The sequence below is a fragment of the Zea mays genome, chromosome 4, assembly GCF_902167145.1.
Source record: "Zea mays cultivar B73 chromosome 4, Zm-B73-REFERENCE-NAM-5.0, whole genome shotgun sequence".
NCBI classification, from domain to species: Eukaryota; Viridiplantae; Streptophyta; class Magnoliopsida; order Poales; family Poaceae; genus Zea; species Zea mays.
Window position 1 is genome coordinate 159,818,902 of NC_050099.1, and position 16,213 is coordinate 159,835,114.

Sequence of the window (16,213 nt, forward strand, 5' to 3'; positions counted from 1 at the left end):
TCCCTATCAATCTCCCCCTTTTTGGTGATTTATGCCAACACATCCAAAAGCAACAAAAGAAGTGCAATATTAATGCAAAAGAGAACCAAATTGTTTTTGACTCTAATTTGGCATATTTGGATCATTCTTTGCCACCACTTGGTTTGTTTTTGCAAATCAAATTCATTTTCCTATCTCTAAGTCAAACTCACTTGTTTGGGCATTAGGAGAGATAATCCAAGAGATAATCCACGAGTGAAAATGATCAAGATCCAAAAACTCCCCCTTTTTCCCATAATCATAAATTCTCCCCATAAGAGACCAAATTTTGACAATAAGAGTATTTTGACAAACCAAAAGTTCTAACTCTACTATTTTCAAAATTCTCAAGTGGTAGCTGATCCATTTGCTTTGGCCCTAATTTCTCCCCCTTTGGCATTAAGCACCAAAACGGGATCATTATTGGCCTTTTAACCCTGTTGTCTCACCAAAAATGTCAATTAAGAGCAAAAAGGCAATAGGAGCTTAAGAATGAACTTGGAGGTTAGTACACTAATACCGGAGTGCAGTGGAAATCTTTGCATGGTCCAAGTTCACCTTTCCCTTTCAATTCACCTTTGAGACTACATCAAGTAAACTGAAGCACAAATGTTAGTCTCAAAGGGTCAAGTTGTAGCACTTCTCCCCCTAAATATGTGCATCATTCACACATGGACTTGTGAGGTCCGGGGATCCATTGCACAACTTGAGCACCATAAATAAACAACAAATCTCATAAATGCATAAAGTAACTTGATCAAGGGCATAAAACACATGTATGCTATAAATCAATCTAAGTTACGTGAATCTAAGATATTTAGCTCACTACGCAGCCTACAAAAGGTTTTCTCATCTAAAGGCTTGGTAAAGATATCGGCTAGCTGGTTCTCGGTGCTAATATAGAACACTTCGATATCTCCCTTTTGCTGGTGGTCTCTCAAAAAGTGATGCCGGATGTCTATGTGCTTAGTGCGGCTGTGTTCAACAGGATTATCCGCCATGCGGATTGCACTCTCATTGTCACATAGGAGTGAGACTTTGCTCAGATTGTAGCCAAAGTCCTGGAGATGGCACCTGTTACAAAAGTTAAATCAAAAGGTTAGCCAATTCAACTTAAAGCAACAACATCCCATGGATGTTGGTCTCATGATGATATTTTAGTAGTCTTGAAAATAGAGATGCCACACAACTGATGAATGTTGAAATTAAGTTTTGCTTCAAAATTTCCCATAGATGACATAATTGCATACTTGAAATTAAGATAGTAGAAGTAATATTCTCTACCAACTTCTACAGTCGTCCAAGCACCTTACCACATATCATCGAAACTTTGAAATGCATAGCTTAGAAGTTATTGTTTTTTTCAAAAAATATGTGTAATACCATGTAGTTTTGTGGCTGAATTACTAAGTAACTTACCATAACATGGAGTTACTGAATTGCTTAGTCGGTAACTAGCATTTATAGCTCTTGTTTTGTAATACAACAATCTCAAATACAATTTCCCTTGCAGAAACATTTTAGTTGAGCAATCTGCAGGAAATATGATATTTTCATTCATCCAAGATGAAGTTGTTCATAAGGTGGTAGAGTTTATGGATACATATTCTTTAAGCCAGGAAGACTTCAACACGATTGTGGAAGTATCCAAATTTAAGGGTAGCAATATCGTAGAATCAGTTTGGTTTTGCAGTCTAATATTGTGTTCACTTGAGCATTCTTGATTGGTCACATTATTTTTGCATTTATGTTTGCGTTGAGAATTTTTTATTTTGGCATGGTCCATTGTGTCAACAACTATTATTATTCTTAAATTTCTTGAGTAGTATGTTTATTAGGAGTAACCTATTGAACACTTCAGCTATGATGTTCAATCCTGTGCAATTTGCTTGCATTGTCGCCACGTCATGTCAACTGTAAAATGTGTAATCATGTCATTTATGTATGGATATTGGATACAAAACTAGACTTTAAAATACAACAAATATGTTACATGACTTGTAGATAAATGCATTGTCCCTGGCGAGTAAACTTGTTTTTCATAGTTTACCTTTGTCTTCGTTCCCTGTCATTGGAGGGTCGCAATTTGTCTACTAATCCTTAAGACGATAGTGTAGACTTGGGACAACCATGCCCCCGCCTCCATCCCCACCGTCCGATTGTGATGCCATCCTAGCTCGCGCCTAGCGTCGGATCCGCCCCCACATGCCTCATCTGCCATCCATCCTCGCGCCCCCGCATGCCTCGCTCCCGCTCCCGCCATGCGCACGGCCGCCTCCAGCCAACAACCATGTGGGATCCTCGCTCGCGCATAGCGGCCAACATCCATGTGCGCCGCCTACGACAACGTCGGATCCGGCCTTCCTATGTACCTGCTCGCCACGGAGATCATCGGCTACGGTGGCCATGACTTCGCCTTCGCTCCCTACGGGGCCTACTGGAGGGCGCTGCAAGTTGTGCACGCTGGAGCTCCTCAGCGCGCGCAAGGTGAGGCAGCTCGCGCCCATCGGGGACAGCGAGACTATGTCCCTCGTCAAGGAGATCCGCCGCCGTTCCTGCTCCCGCGGACGACGACGACGACCTCGACTCGGTGCCGGCAGAGATGTTCTGCCTGTGGTCTCCCGGGTGGTCGGTCGTAGCCGTAGCAGCGTCCTCCCAGGCGCGGTGCAAGAAGAGTGGCTCCACGGGGTCTGTGCTCCGGTGGCGGCCCCGGCTCGCCGTCGGGCGCAGCCAGAGCGACGGCAAAAGTTCGTCTTCCTGAGCGCCTCCTCCGACGGGTTCGGGCACCGGAGCCAGAAGGGGCGAGGCAGCGCCGTGGACGTGGAGGGTGGTGTCCGAGCTCATGAGGAACCCGGAAGCCATGGCCAAGGCCCAAGCAGAGGTTCGACGAGTACTCGACAGCAAGAACCCAGGCGACCACGAGTAACTCCTGGGCTGCCTGAGCTACACCGGCATGGTGATCAAGGAGACAATAAGCATTATATATTTACTCTTTAAAAATTATTTGTGCGATTCCATTTCAATCTATTTAGGTAGACATATTTATATCGTTCTGTATCTATGTTTAATCACATATTTTGCCGTTACTATTGTACTCACGCCGTCACCAGGTCCTAAGTGCATTGGAGGGTCGCAATTTGTGTTCCGTGACATCGCACAGATACATTCCTAATTTAAAAAATAACTTCTCAAAAAGCGTGAACAACCCGGGGAGTAGATGGAGTGGCACGAGGGAGCGCAACCAAATCCAGCCCACGTCGTGGCCTCGTCTGGCCCACTCACACTTCCAAATGGGGCCCATCAACCTCCATGAGATCTGTCTGCCAGGTAGGACCCGCCGGAACGGATCCCCTGCTTCTTCTACCGAAAATCCGAAATCGGCGCCGGTGACCTTCCCGTGGCCCTTGTACAAAACTGACCCCCGTCGGAGCACCGCCATCGGATGCGACGGAGACGGCGTCAATGGCGTCCTCATCTGCTGTCGAGCCCAGTTTCCGCCTCTCTGATCGAGGTACGCTGGTTACGCCTGATTTTGTTTGTGTGTTGAAAATTCAGCAATTATTAGGCTCGATTTGGTGCTTCATTGTGTCCATGGGGTTTCTTGACCTGGGCCTCTGGGGCTTCTTCATAGAGAGGAGGTCATCGCTGGGACTCAGATTCACGGTGCTCCTGATGCACGTCATGTTCGTTGGCGCTGTCTTCATCCTCGATCCGACTCTCGACTGGCGAATCCACGAGGAGCCGTGGTACGATTATCTCTCTTGTTTTTTGAATTTGTTCTAGATTAGGCCGCGTGCCTCTACTTGATGCAGAGAAGCGTGTTATAGACCTTTCTTCTAACCCTTAGGCCCTTAGTGAGCTCTAGGTTGCCTGCTATCGAGTATGTTTTTAGCTGTCTTACTAGTTACTACACACAAGTGTTTTAGTATATTCTAAGCTTGCCAGATTTGCCTGTGGAAGAGCTTTTTGGGCTGCTTGTGTAAGCAATTGTTTCTGCATCTAATTGTTGATATAACTGAATGGTTCAATTCATGGAAATCTGGATTGATAGGACATGGCATTCTGAGATCACTTTTATCAAATAGTTACACATTGTCTTAGTCCTCGTGCAAGTGTTCATATTGTCAAAGTGTCTTCTAAAATTTTCTGAATTATAGTCGTGTAATACTAGTACTACTAGTTTTCCATTTTATCCACTATGTGCCATGTCGTGCTCCTTTTCATGTCGGCAAGTTGTGTTCTGACTTCTGAATTTTGACAAAATATTATATTTTTCTGTTCTTATCTAGAGCAAGGGTTTATATATTGTTTAACCTTACAGATCACTTTTTGTTCCAGGTATATAGGGTTGTATGGAGTGCTGGTTCTGCTCACGCTAGTGCAATACTTCTACACAGCTGGCTCATCTCCAGGGTAATTGCTATTTTCGTTTCTGACTTTGTCCTCATCGTTCACTAATGGAATAATATGCTGTGTATGGAAAGAAAGGAACTGTCTGATTCTGTTTTGTGTACTTCTGCGTTATCAGGTATGTTATTGATGTAATGAGAGCTGGTTCCATGATGCATGCAACCTTCGTCAACACTGCTGCTCTTTCAAAGTAATGTCTTTAGAACCCTAGCTTTGCACCCGGTAATTGGATCTCTCTACCGTCAGGAAAACATATCAGATGCATTCATTGATATTTATGCTTTCTTTTCCCTTTGTTTTGATGATTAAGAAAAGGCAGTCAAATTCAAGAAATGGAAACACAAATTCTCCAACGAGTCATGCTCAACTACAGAAACTTAGCGCGATGACTCCTACATCATGGGCACAGATGGTTGTGGATCTTTATCCTCCAGGGTCAAACAGCAGGTATAGCTTTGACTATTGAGAAATTTTTATTTGAGGCAACAATATCCTTAGAAGCGGCACTGTATTTTTTAATGGTATTTTCGTTTTGGCATTCTTGTATATGCCACACAGTAATTTGTTCAATACCCATCATTGTCTTCTAGGGATTGGACTTGCACTCACTGCAGGGTTGTTCAGGTATTCTTTTCTCCTCAAGCATTAAATGTTCTCTAACTTAAGCAAGTGGGTATTAATCATATTTGTTAAGGCGTCCCCAAGGCGACGCTTAAGCATCGCCTAGGCGGTAAGGCGTCCTGCTCGCCTTACGCCCGCACCTAAGGCGAGTGGGAGAGGCCAGCGGCGGCTCCAACAGTGGCGCAGCGGCTCTTCCAGCAGCGGCACGGTTAGTCCTGGGAATGGATCACAATCCAGCCCTAACCCAACTCCAATCCTAGAATATTAAGGAGTAGATCCAGCCCTACTTGAATCCAACCTAATCTGTTGTAGCTCAATCCAAACTGATTTTAAAGCCTCGCCATCCAAACTTGCCCCGATCCTTTAGCAATCCAAGGGCCAATTCTACGTTAGCAATCCAAGGGCCCCCATAAACAAGCAAGCACCACCACTAGCTAATTGAATTAGCATAATCCATGGGCTCACTCATACATGGTCACCCATACATGGCACCAGCAAGCAGTTCCTACAGAATTTAAGGCTACATAAGAAACTAGTTCACAATAACTCAAAGAATTCGTGGTTCCTGCAGAACTGTAAATTCAGAAGCATTCATGGCAGCAACTCCTAACGCTACGCCGTCGAAGTAATCGCAGACAGCATTCACATTAACATGGCAGATACTGTTCACAGTAACATGGTAACAGTTTGTGCATAACAACAACCTTTACTGTACGAGCACTTCTCAAGATCTGATTTGATCCGATGAACAAGCTAATAAAATGCAGTAGTAATTGCAAAAGATTAAGAGGATGCTGAAAGAAAATAAACAGGGTATTATACAGATGGAGGAATGGAACACAACACCACCGGGCCAGACAGCCAGCCAAACCAATCTGTGCAAGCCACAATCATGCACTGTAGTAACATGAACGAACAGATGCCAATCCTACTGAATCGAATGCCGAATGGAATATAGATGAAAGAGTAAAAAAGGAATCAACAGCTCAGCACGTATAGAAATAAATTACATCACGGGGCAGTGCAGATCCAAACTGCTAGCACCTGCGAGAAGCAGATCCAAATCGTCGTGCGTTTGTGGACAACATCGCCGGTGAGCAGTAGATGAGGAGCATCACCGGTGAGGAGAAAGAACATCACATGTTGGATTGGAGGATGCAACAGAGATCTGGCACCAGTTGCTGGTGGGTCATGAGGATGCCCTTATCCTCCGCGGCAAGCCGGGCAGCGTCTCCACGGGGCTTCTTCCTTGCGAGCGTCGCGCCTCCCTACGAGCGTTGCACCGCCGCCTCCCTGCGAGCGCTGGCAAAGATTTAGGTACACAGGTCTGCGAGCGCCGGCTAAGATTCAATTGCGGCCCTTCACACAATCCATGGGCTATGCCCTTTCGTTCGATCCACAACCACATTTCGGCCATGTTTGATGACCCGATCCTTACCGGCCCTTTAGTGAAATGGCCTGATCCAACTCGGCTCTAATTAGTAGGGAACCCAAAAAAACTTAAATTTATTAGCCTATGAGTTAGGAGGCCCTTTCAGCTCGTGAGTTTGTGAAGCCCATTCCCAGGCCTAGGCACGGTGGCTCTTCCAGCAGCTGAGTGCGTGGTGCAGCTCCTCCAGCAGCGACCGGCACAGGAGAGAGGGAGAGGCGGCTAGGAGAGGCGGCTGGGAGGAGGGAGTTGGGAGTGAGGCAGCTGGGAGAAGATAGAGGGAGAGGTCTGGGAGAGAGGGAGGGGAAGTGGGCTTAAGTGCTTAACCTAGTTTTACTGGGCTAGTGGGCTTTTGGGCTGATTTGTAGGCTGGGGGGCTAGTTTTTTCTTTTCTTTATCTTTTTCTCTACTTTATTAATGTTTTTATCCTAAATACTTTCTCAAATATCAATATTTTCTTCTTCTAATTTTAACTATATTTAAGGCGTCGCCTCGCCTTACGCCTTATCGCTTAAAAGGTAAGGAGGGGGTCAGTCGCCTTACCTTGCCTTGTCGCCTTAACAACTATGGTATTAATATAGTTTTTTATGCACGAATTGAGTTGGTTGCATGAGTTATACATTCAGTACATCCTTCAAAATTTACCAAGTGTGTTAAAAAACTGTGTAAAAATCTGACAATGAATTTGTGGTATATTTGATTATATTTCTCAGTGTAATTAGAGCTACTAGAAGATTTGCTCTTCACATCATTGCTTGCCAGTGGTTTATTTAGCAATTTATAACACTCAAAGATCCATTTATGATCATGAAGGTTATTTGTGCCTTACGAATCCTCTAATACTTAATATGCTGATCGGTTGATGAGTAACTGATTAGCAATTCAGTGGGACCTCTCTCTTGCAAAGTAAACTTCTGCTATTTTATTTGTTCAGAACTGTTCCTCCAAAATCCAATGGTGTGCTAATTTCAACTATCATGTCTTTAAAAAATCCCCATATCTTGTTGCTTCTGATAATCAGAGTTAAAGTTTTGCTACCAACATCTTTTTGCAGCCACCTCGTACTCGGCACTGCCATGACTGTGATAAATGCGTCCTTCAATTTGATCATCACTGCATATGGCTTGGAACATGCATTGGCAAAAAGAACCATTGTCGTTTTTGGTGAGTTTTTAATGTACGTCTTCACCTATATGTTCCATTCACTTGCACATAAGTTGCAGTGCTGTGTTATAAACTACCATAATTTTTACAGAAAAATTACAGTTTTTTCTTTGATTCGGACATTGATAAACTTTCTTAGTATGGCGTTTAGATCTGCTATGGTGTATGGTGCAGAATGTTGGATCACAAAAAGATGACATGTTCTGCAGATAAGTGTTGCGAAAATGCTTATATTGTGTTGAATTTGTGGTCATACAAGAAGGGATCGAATCTGGAACGATGATATATGTGATAGGATAGAGGTAGCACCAGTTGAAAAAAAAACTCTCAACTTATTCAACACCGGTTAAGATGGTTTAGACATGTCCAACGGAGACCTTCATAAGCACTAGTGCGTAGTAGGATCCTAAGATGCGATAACGATTTAGTTTTGAATAGGAGTGCATGGAAAACCATTATCCATGTGCCTGATCCTTGATTTTGGTTTCATTTGGGTTTCAACTGTAGCCTACCCTAACTTGCTTGGGACTAAAAGAGGCTTTGTTGTTGTTGTTGTTGTTGTTGTCCACAGATGTTTCCCCGAGTTGTAGTTTTGTGACTGAAAGTGCATATTGATCAGACTAATGCTCTGAAGTATTTGCAATGTACCATTAGACAGATAGAACTTAAAATGCCACTGAGTATTTGAGAATCAACACCCCCTCCTGTGCTATAATGATTTATCTTATTTATTGACCTAACCTAACTACTGCTTCTACTACTTCATTGTGATTACACATTGAGATTTTCATGCTGTGCGATTGCAGTATGATACTATCGTTGAAATTCTTTTTGTTCTTATGGTTGCATAATCGCCTTTCCTAGGTGGTACATATCTGAAGAAACAATCTTGTGTATCTGGACTGCTGTTCTCTACATTGAGTCATTGCGTTTAGATGTCGACAAGGCCTGGTATGATATGTTATTCTCTCCAAAAATTTATGTGCTTGCTCATCTGATGTGAATTTTATGTTTTCAATTTGGACTTCAGAATTCCTGCTATGCTGACTTGGGCTCATTTTCATCATATTACAGGTGGAAGGATTTTGTCGGTGTGATCCTGTTGGCAGTGCTTATCTTTATCCTGATATTCCTACTACTATTGTGGTTGTTTCATTCGTAAGTTTTGTCCATGTCCAATGTCTTTGAATAGATAGGCTTATATTCTTTGAAGCTAAATATCAAAATGCAGCTTCAAATTTACATTTGTTCCCTTGAGTCAGTAGATCTAGGGCGACTAGGTGACTTTTCTATCGAAAAAGTGAATGCAGCTTGTTAATTCAACAGGTGATGGAGCATTTCTGAAATTGCAGATAAATAGAAGTGACGAGAAAGCAAAACAAAAGAAAAAAAATGGATCAACTACCGGTGCATGTAGTTTACAAGCTAGCAATAAAACTAACATTGTAGCATCCAGAATTCCACTCTATCTAATGATGAGCTGCATGTTCAAGGAAAAACATCCAACAATTCTACTTCGTCCTGGATAATAATGCTCTCTCAAAGCATCAAAGCTACACATCTTAAAAACTAGAAATTTATACCCTTTTTTTTCAATTTTACAACATGGAGCTCAAGAACCCTAAATCAACACACTTTGTATACATCCCTAAAAGGGCACTTCATATATAAATAATGTGTGTTGGTTTGATGTTTTTTTTTGCAGGTACATTGCTGTAACAAATCAAACAACCTACGAAGTTGCCAGAAGGAAGCGAATATTCTACCTAAGGTATATCGCTGTAGGAGCGACGCAGTTTGTGACTGGTATATTTTTGTATTGTTAAGATACGCCAACCATTGTGGTTGTGTACTGCTTGTAGGGGAGTACCTGAAAGAGTCCACCCATTCAGTAGAGGCATATGCAGAAATCTCTATGACTTCTGCTGTTCTAGCCAGAAGGGATATATTCTGGAAGCTGTGCCCCCAAGGGAGGAGCTGGAAGCTAGAGCTGCTCGTTACACGTGCCGAGACGTCATTTGCTGCCGTTGCTGCTGATAGCTGTACTACCATAGCATTGTGCCCATATAGCCAGTTCCACTGTTCTTTGTTCAAACCTTTCGTTAATGGAAGCAAATTTTAGTGACCTGCGGCCGTTAGTGAACTCTCGGAGTTCACTATTTGTGCATATGTCATTTAAACAGTGAGAAAAATGTGTGCCCTTTGGTCCAGCTGTTCACAGTTTGTCTGTAAAATTCTGTGTGGCCTTGCATCCAAATAGGTTTTCAGGACAGGTAGAATTGATCTGCACATTCGAGGTCTGGTTGGTAATTTCGGAATTTAGTCTACCGTTTTAAAGCCTTTCTTATTTGTGTTACTAGCGAAATATTTTATTTATCTTGATAGGTTTTTGTAACGTTGTACTGATACATCATGTGGTACTATTTGCATAATTTGTTGTTTCGGCATTTTAGATGATGAATATAGCTGCAGGCTGTAAAGCATCGGACAGGGGCTGTCTGCGAAAGACGGCAGGGGTAAACCCATGCTTGTTCTGTTGTGCCTGACACGGTCCCGCGATTCCCAATCCATTCGACGTTTGTGCAAGAACAGTCGTTAGCTGCTAGCCTGCTAGCTATATGTAACAAAATCATTCATTAGTTTACTCCTGATTGCGTTCGCCCACCTAATTTTTTACTAAGTTTATTTAATTCATAGACCGATCGATGACACCAGTTCTCAACTTGCACCTCAACAACTCTTCGACGGATCTTCGCTTCGCATCGCATGCCAAACTCTCTGCTGTTCGGTTTAAAGAAAGCGACAGAACAGAAGACATTGTGCCAAATTCTCGCACTGCTCACTGCTGGGCGCTCCTGATCAAATCCTATGACCTTCAACTTGACGAGGTCCGTCCACTCTTGGGGATGCCTGCTAGTGAGGTTAAAGATGCAAACTTTTGCAGAAAAAGTCATGGTCTACACAAACTGCCCCGGCTTGACTGACGCTATTACCTTAGCAGGAGATGAAACTGAGCTGCATAAATCCGCCAAGTTTGAGCAAAAATTTTTTTTTTGCACCCGTAATTGACTGGATCTCATCCTGCTATGCCTTTGAGAAAAATGGTAGGTCCCGGGACATTAGGGTTTTTTTTTTCCAGCAAAATCGGCAGAGTACCTTTCCTTTGAGACCGTTCGCGATCAGCTAGCTGCACGAGTACCTTTCAAACTCTAAAGCATATTTCAAGCTTTGTGCTTCAAAATTCAACACTTTATACTTATATATTTCAAATATCTACTTTGTAGCGCACATAAAATTAATCTTGGGTCTAGTTGGGCGAGGGAATGGGTTTCGGTTCTCACCAGAATCACTAGCACTTCCAAATAGTCAAAGACGATACCGATGGTAGGTACAAACATTTCTAGTAGTAATTCCCTCTTGAATCAGCTCTAGAGTAGTTTCAAGTGATTCTATTTCCATATTTCGCATGTAATAGTAATTAGTTTTTTTTAACTTATCTTTCTTTTAGCGTAACAAGTTAAAATTGGTTGCATTTATGTTGTTATTTCCCACAAAAATAACTACAAAAAAATTGAAGTATATATATATATTTTTATATATATATATATATATATATATATATATATATATATATATATATATATATATATTAAAAAATTATTCACGATATAGTAGAATCTAGTCTAACAGTCAAACGGTTTCATGAAGCGATTCCGATTCAACATATGAAATGTTTCTTCAGAGAATTTAGAACTCAAACCTTTCAACAATAATCTGGATCAGGATCACTACTGCTTGATGTGTCCTTAATGAAAATATCAACAAAACTAGTTAGTGAATGCTCGGCCGTGTTTCAGAATCTGGATCACTACTGACACGAACGCTTTTCAGCAGCCATCTGTCATTTTCAGAACGCTTTTCAGAATCTGGATCAGGATCACTACTGACACGAACACGAACACGAGCATACATCATTTCAGCAGCCAACCGTTCCACCATCATGCCCGGCCGTGTTTCTTTGGTGCTTAATTATCCTGGACATGCCGCAGGCTCGCATTTCTAATGCACGGTGAAATGGCCCGGGAGTTGGTCACACAGTGACATGACTGAGCAAAAGAAAGCTAGTACTTCCCTGGATGTTCAGTGAACAATGTTCACGGCACTCTGACGAATGCTTTTCCCCGCCCCACCTTTCCTTCTTTAACAGCACAGCACGGCTCCATGTTCGTTTCAGGCACTGTTTGTTACAGTGGTGTTGCGGGTGATTTTGCCTGCATCTTTACTGGTATATTTCCACATTTGCACGTGATCCACGGAAATACTTCACCCCATCGTCACTCATTCGAGGACTAGCAGCTAGCTAGGGTAAATCTTCCAGCTGTTCTGCAACAGAAAGGGAAAGGTAAAGTGAAAGAGCTCCATCAGTTCATCGGTGATCTAGTAGTAGTACCCGCTGTACCAGAGAAGAGCGGTGATTGAAATTTCGGCCCAGTGGCCCACTTCACTTGCCCAGAGGCCCAGCCCAGCTTCCTTTTTCCCAATTCCCACCACTTGAGCAGAAGCTGCACAACCAAGAGCCAACAGAGCAACGCCCAGGCACACACGACACGAACCAGGCAGCTGCGGAGGGAGGAACCCTAGCGGAACAGGTGACGGCGGCGCGCTACCGGTGACGGGGGATACGGCGGCATCGTCCCCTCCTCCATCCCCGGCGCGGCGGCGCCAGCAGCCGGCCTGCAGGTACGGTCTCCAGTCTCCAGAATCCAGATTCAGAGCTTGTCCCTGTTTTCTGGTGTGCTCTGCGTATGGCTGTTGGCCTGTTGCTTCCCATGTCCATGTTTGTTTGTTTTCAGTTTTACTTTGATGCTGAAAGCCTGAAACCTTCCAGTGATTATTTGCTTCATGTTGTAGTATGGCACTATAGCTGTTAGCCTGTTGCTGCCCATGTCCATAGGCGTATCACGTATGGCTGTTTGCCTTGTTGAAAGCCTGAACCTGAAGCCATGCCCATGGGCGTGTAGTTATATATATGAAGGTTGATCGGTTCCTATAGCGAAGGGCCATGCCTGTTTCAGAACGCGATAAAGTTTACGCCGATCCATCTTCGAATGAAGAATTTAAACAAACGGGATGAGGAATACGCCTAGCGAATGAAGGACAAAACCAGGAAAGGAACCTACACAACTCGATACGATTGAAGCACACTTTTTTTTTAAAAGTTGAGCCAGACTCAATTGCTTCTGTTCCTTCTGGGGCTGGCTTGGCTTCTCGAGGGCAATGCCCACAACTAAGTAGATAAGACCTGGATGTAAATCGGAAATTTACAACTAAGTAGATAAGACCTGGATGTAAATTGGAATTTTTTTTACCTATATCAGTCAAAGCGCTATTTGAGCCTAAGCCTAGTATATGAATCTATCTGGTACACCTTTTGTAGCTCTTTCTATCTAATGGAATATGATGTGAACAAAAGCTGCCACATCCTCACTCAGTCAAGCATGTAGATTGGAAGACAGTCTAGAACCGATTTGGATTTATGGTTTACGCACAAATATCAGACAGGCCAAACATTTTTCAGGGCTTACCGGGAAGCCGGTCAGGCGTAGTACTTTTTCAGGTACATGTCATTCCAAGGATTTTACTTGATACAAATACAAAGTGAACAGAAAACCAAATTCATTCTAAACCCTGGACGATCAGGATGTCTGGTTGACCGATCAGAGCCCGGTTAATCGGGCGATCAGGAGCGATCAGCCGATCTGAAAACATTGATAATAACCCACAAAGTGGGATAACTGCTATGTGATGGCGTAACTGATCTGATATTCAATTTGCTGTGGTATTATCTAAGATAATTTACACTTGAAATTTACTCTTAATTGCACTTGAATTTCCACTGTTCTGATGAGAAACTTGCGCTTTTCTTTCTGTTTGCGTCAAAGGCTGTTTGAAGAGCTCGCCATTTAATCTCAATGGAAGCCAAGTTTTTCCGTTTCCTGAAGCTCGTTGGGGTCGGCTTCAAAGCGAGGTCAGAGAGCCAAGGCCGTGAGTTGTTCCTTAAACTGGGCTTCAGCCATGAGGTGCAGTTCACCGCTCCTCCAGCTGTCCGTGTCTTCTGCTTCAAACCCAACATAATCTGCTGCACCGGCATCGATAAGGACAGGGTGCACCAGTTCGCCGGCGCCATCCGGAGCTCTAAGGCTCCAGAGGTGTACAAGGGGAAGGGGATCCTGTACATTGACGAGGTTATCAAGCTGAAGCCCGGAAAGAAGCGAAAAAATAAGTGACGATCCGAAGGCGTTACAACTTTGTCTCTGTCTTTTAACCCCATGCTTCGCATTTGTAGTGATCTGGATCTGGGGTCTGCTGTGTTGTGTTGTGTACTTGCGTTGTGCTACACAGATCACCATTATCTTACCTTTACCTCAGCTGCATGTAGGACCATGAGTGGGAATAAGTTACCAGTTTGTTGATATGAGCTGGAACGTTGCTTTGCGAATTGGATTGGATTACCGAGTGGGATGTTTTGTTTCAAACTTGAAGTCTTTCAATAGATTGTTGCAAATCAAGTGTGAACTGTGAACATGACCCGAGAACTGAAGCTAGGACTGCTTGGGCACCCAATACCCAAATTTAAACCATTATCCATCTTATTAGATCGTATAGATAATTTCTATGTATATATCTGGCCAAACTATCCTGTACGGCTGTACAAAGTAGCCGCTCATGAAAATTGTACTCCAGCTGTTTCAAAATATAATTGATTTAACTTTTTACCGTTTCTATGGATAGACTCTATATGCTCCTCTATCATAAATATATAGAAGATTCTTTTCTCTATAGTTTCTAACAGTGTTATCTAAAAACTACTCTGAATATAGATTTGTTATATCCATTTTTATACTTTAGACTGTAAATTAAGCAAAACTAAAATTTGTACAAAATATTTTCGGTTACGAAAAAAATACATATAAAAGTCTAGAGCAAAATCTGTTCTTATAATCAATATTTAACGTACAAAGGATGAGACATAGAGGACACTATTAGAGGAATGAGATATAGTCATATAGAGGATGAAATTGTTGGGGGCTTTCGTCTTCCGAAGGTCATAAAAAATATGGCTAATCATTTGTTATTAGCATATTGCTAAGTGTTACAGGAGCTTCAGAATCAGAATGAGCTTGGGCGCAGAACAATGGAAGCGCAATGAAGTAAGCTTCGTCACAACGATGCAGTAAGGTGGCACAAGGAGAATGTGTTATTCAAGTTGCTGGGAGCAAATGACAATGTTATCTCTATGATATTTGTAAACTTTGTGTGTAATCTATAAGAGCACAAATATAATGTCGTGTGAAGCTGTATGATTCCTTATAAATAGATGAACAATGCCCTGCATAAAGTATCTTTTTTGGTAGACGACATAATTTCTCCGTAATTTTCTTTCTCTCCATCGCACCCTGTTGTAATTCTCGTCTCTTTACAACTACCGAAGATACACTTGCAAAGTTAATTTAAGTCAAAATAAAAATATCAGGAAGATATCTTGAGTGAGTTATTATATCTAAACTCTTTGTATTCCTTGTACATTTATGTATCCACTTAATGATTACCTTCATTGTCGAAGGAGTTATTTCGAAGGGTTAACTCTTTCGTGACGAAGGTCATCTATTCTTCTAATATTGTGTTGCCTTATTTTTTTAATTGTATTTAGCGATCGAAAACAAGTGATCAACAGAAATGTTTTAGAAAATCATGTGAAGGACATATATAGAGAATACCATTAGAGACAACCTAAGATCCGGATGATGATGGTTTTATAGTACCAGTATTATTTTGACCTAATCTGCAAGACTGCAATGATAATGAAAGGTGGGACTGTACCAAAATTATCCATTTCTACTCCTCGATTTGTATAGACCTGGTACTACAGACTCAGGTTTGGACTCGGTAGCTACTAAAATTAATAACTACAAAAGTGCTTTGAGCTATTTACCATATCGCAAGGGGAGGAGTACTTTTTACCTCAGGTGGAACATATGCACATAATGGTAAAATCCATCATCTAGCAGACATGCATGTTATAAGAAAACACTAGATATATACCCGTGCGTTGATACGGAGTCAATATTTTACATATTAATGTGTTTTATCATAGCAATACACGAGCATATACCTAGTTGGATTCTTATGTGGTGAGGTCACTACTACTTAATTCCATTGTGCTTTATAGGTTCCATGTACACAAGATAGTTCACGGGCAACATACTGATGAAGTGTTTCCTAAAGAGCTTCGGGCTACATGACAACAACGTGTTGATGAAGTGGTTCCTAAATCCTAATGCAAGAGCGTATTGATGAAGTGGTTCCTGATGCAAGAGTCGAAGTTACTCAAGGACTGGTACCGACATCAATGGAAGGAATGAAGAAGTGGTGACTGGAGGGCTGGGGGTGCCTCATCAAAGATTGCTACGGCAGAAGCTGGTAATACTATTTCAGCAGGAGCAACATCGTCATCACATATGGTTAGATGTTTAGTTAAAAATCACCCCGAAGAAGAAGAAAGTGTAATCT

At 42.3% G+C, this 16,213-nt stretch overlaps 2 protein-coding genes across 2 annotated transcripts; both read left to right on the forward strand.

The window, feature by feature from the left end:
* The first annotated feature begins 3,421 nt into the window (after positions 1-3,421).
* Positions 3,422-10,088, forward strand: LOC100193021 (Protein S-acyltransferase 10). The gene is made up of 11 exons (NM_001138189.1): positions 3,422-3,529; positions 3,650-3,764; positions 4,357-4,431; positions 4,547-4,618; positions 4,744-4,875; positions 5,019-5,052; positions 7,533-7,642; positions 8,507-8,593; positions 8,717-8,800; positions 9,348-9,413; positions 9,505-10,088. Exons 1-11 carry the CDS (start codon positions 3,481-3,483, stop codon positions 9,677-9,679), a joined length of 999 nt encoding a protein of 332 aa, NP_001131661.1. The 5' UTR covers positions 3,422-3,480; the 3' UTR covers positions 9,680-10,088.
* Positions 10,089-12,173: 2,085 nt separating this feature from the next.
* Positions 12,174-14,207, forward strand: LOC100304027 (60S ribosomal protein L6, mitochondrial-like). Its single transcript, NM_001165551.2, has 2 exons — positions 12,174-12,382; positions 13,585-14,207. The coding sequence occupies exon 2, from the start codon at positions 13,615-13,617 to the stop codon at positions 13,927-13,929; it is 315 nt and encodes a 104-aa protein (NP_001159023.1). The 5' UTR covers positions 12,174-12,382; positions 13,585-13,614; the 3' UTR covers positions 13,930-14,207.
* Positions 14,208-16,213: the final 2,006 nt, after the last annotated feature.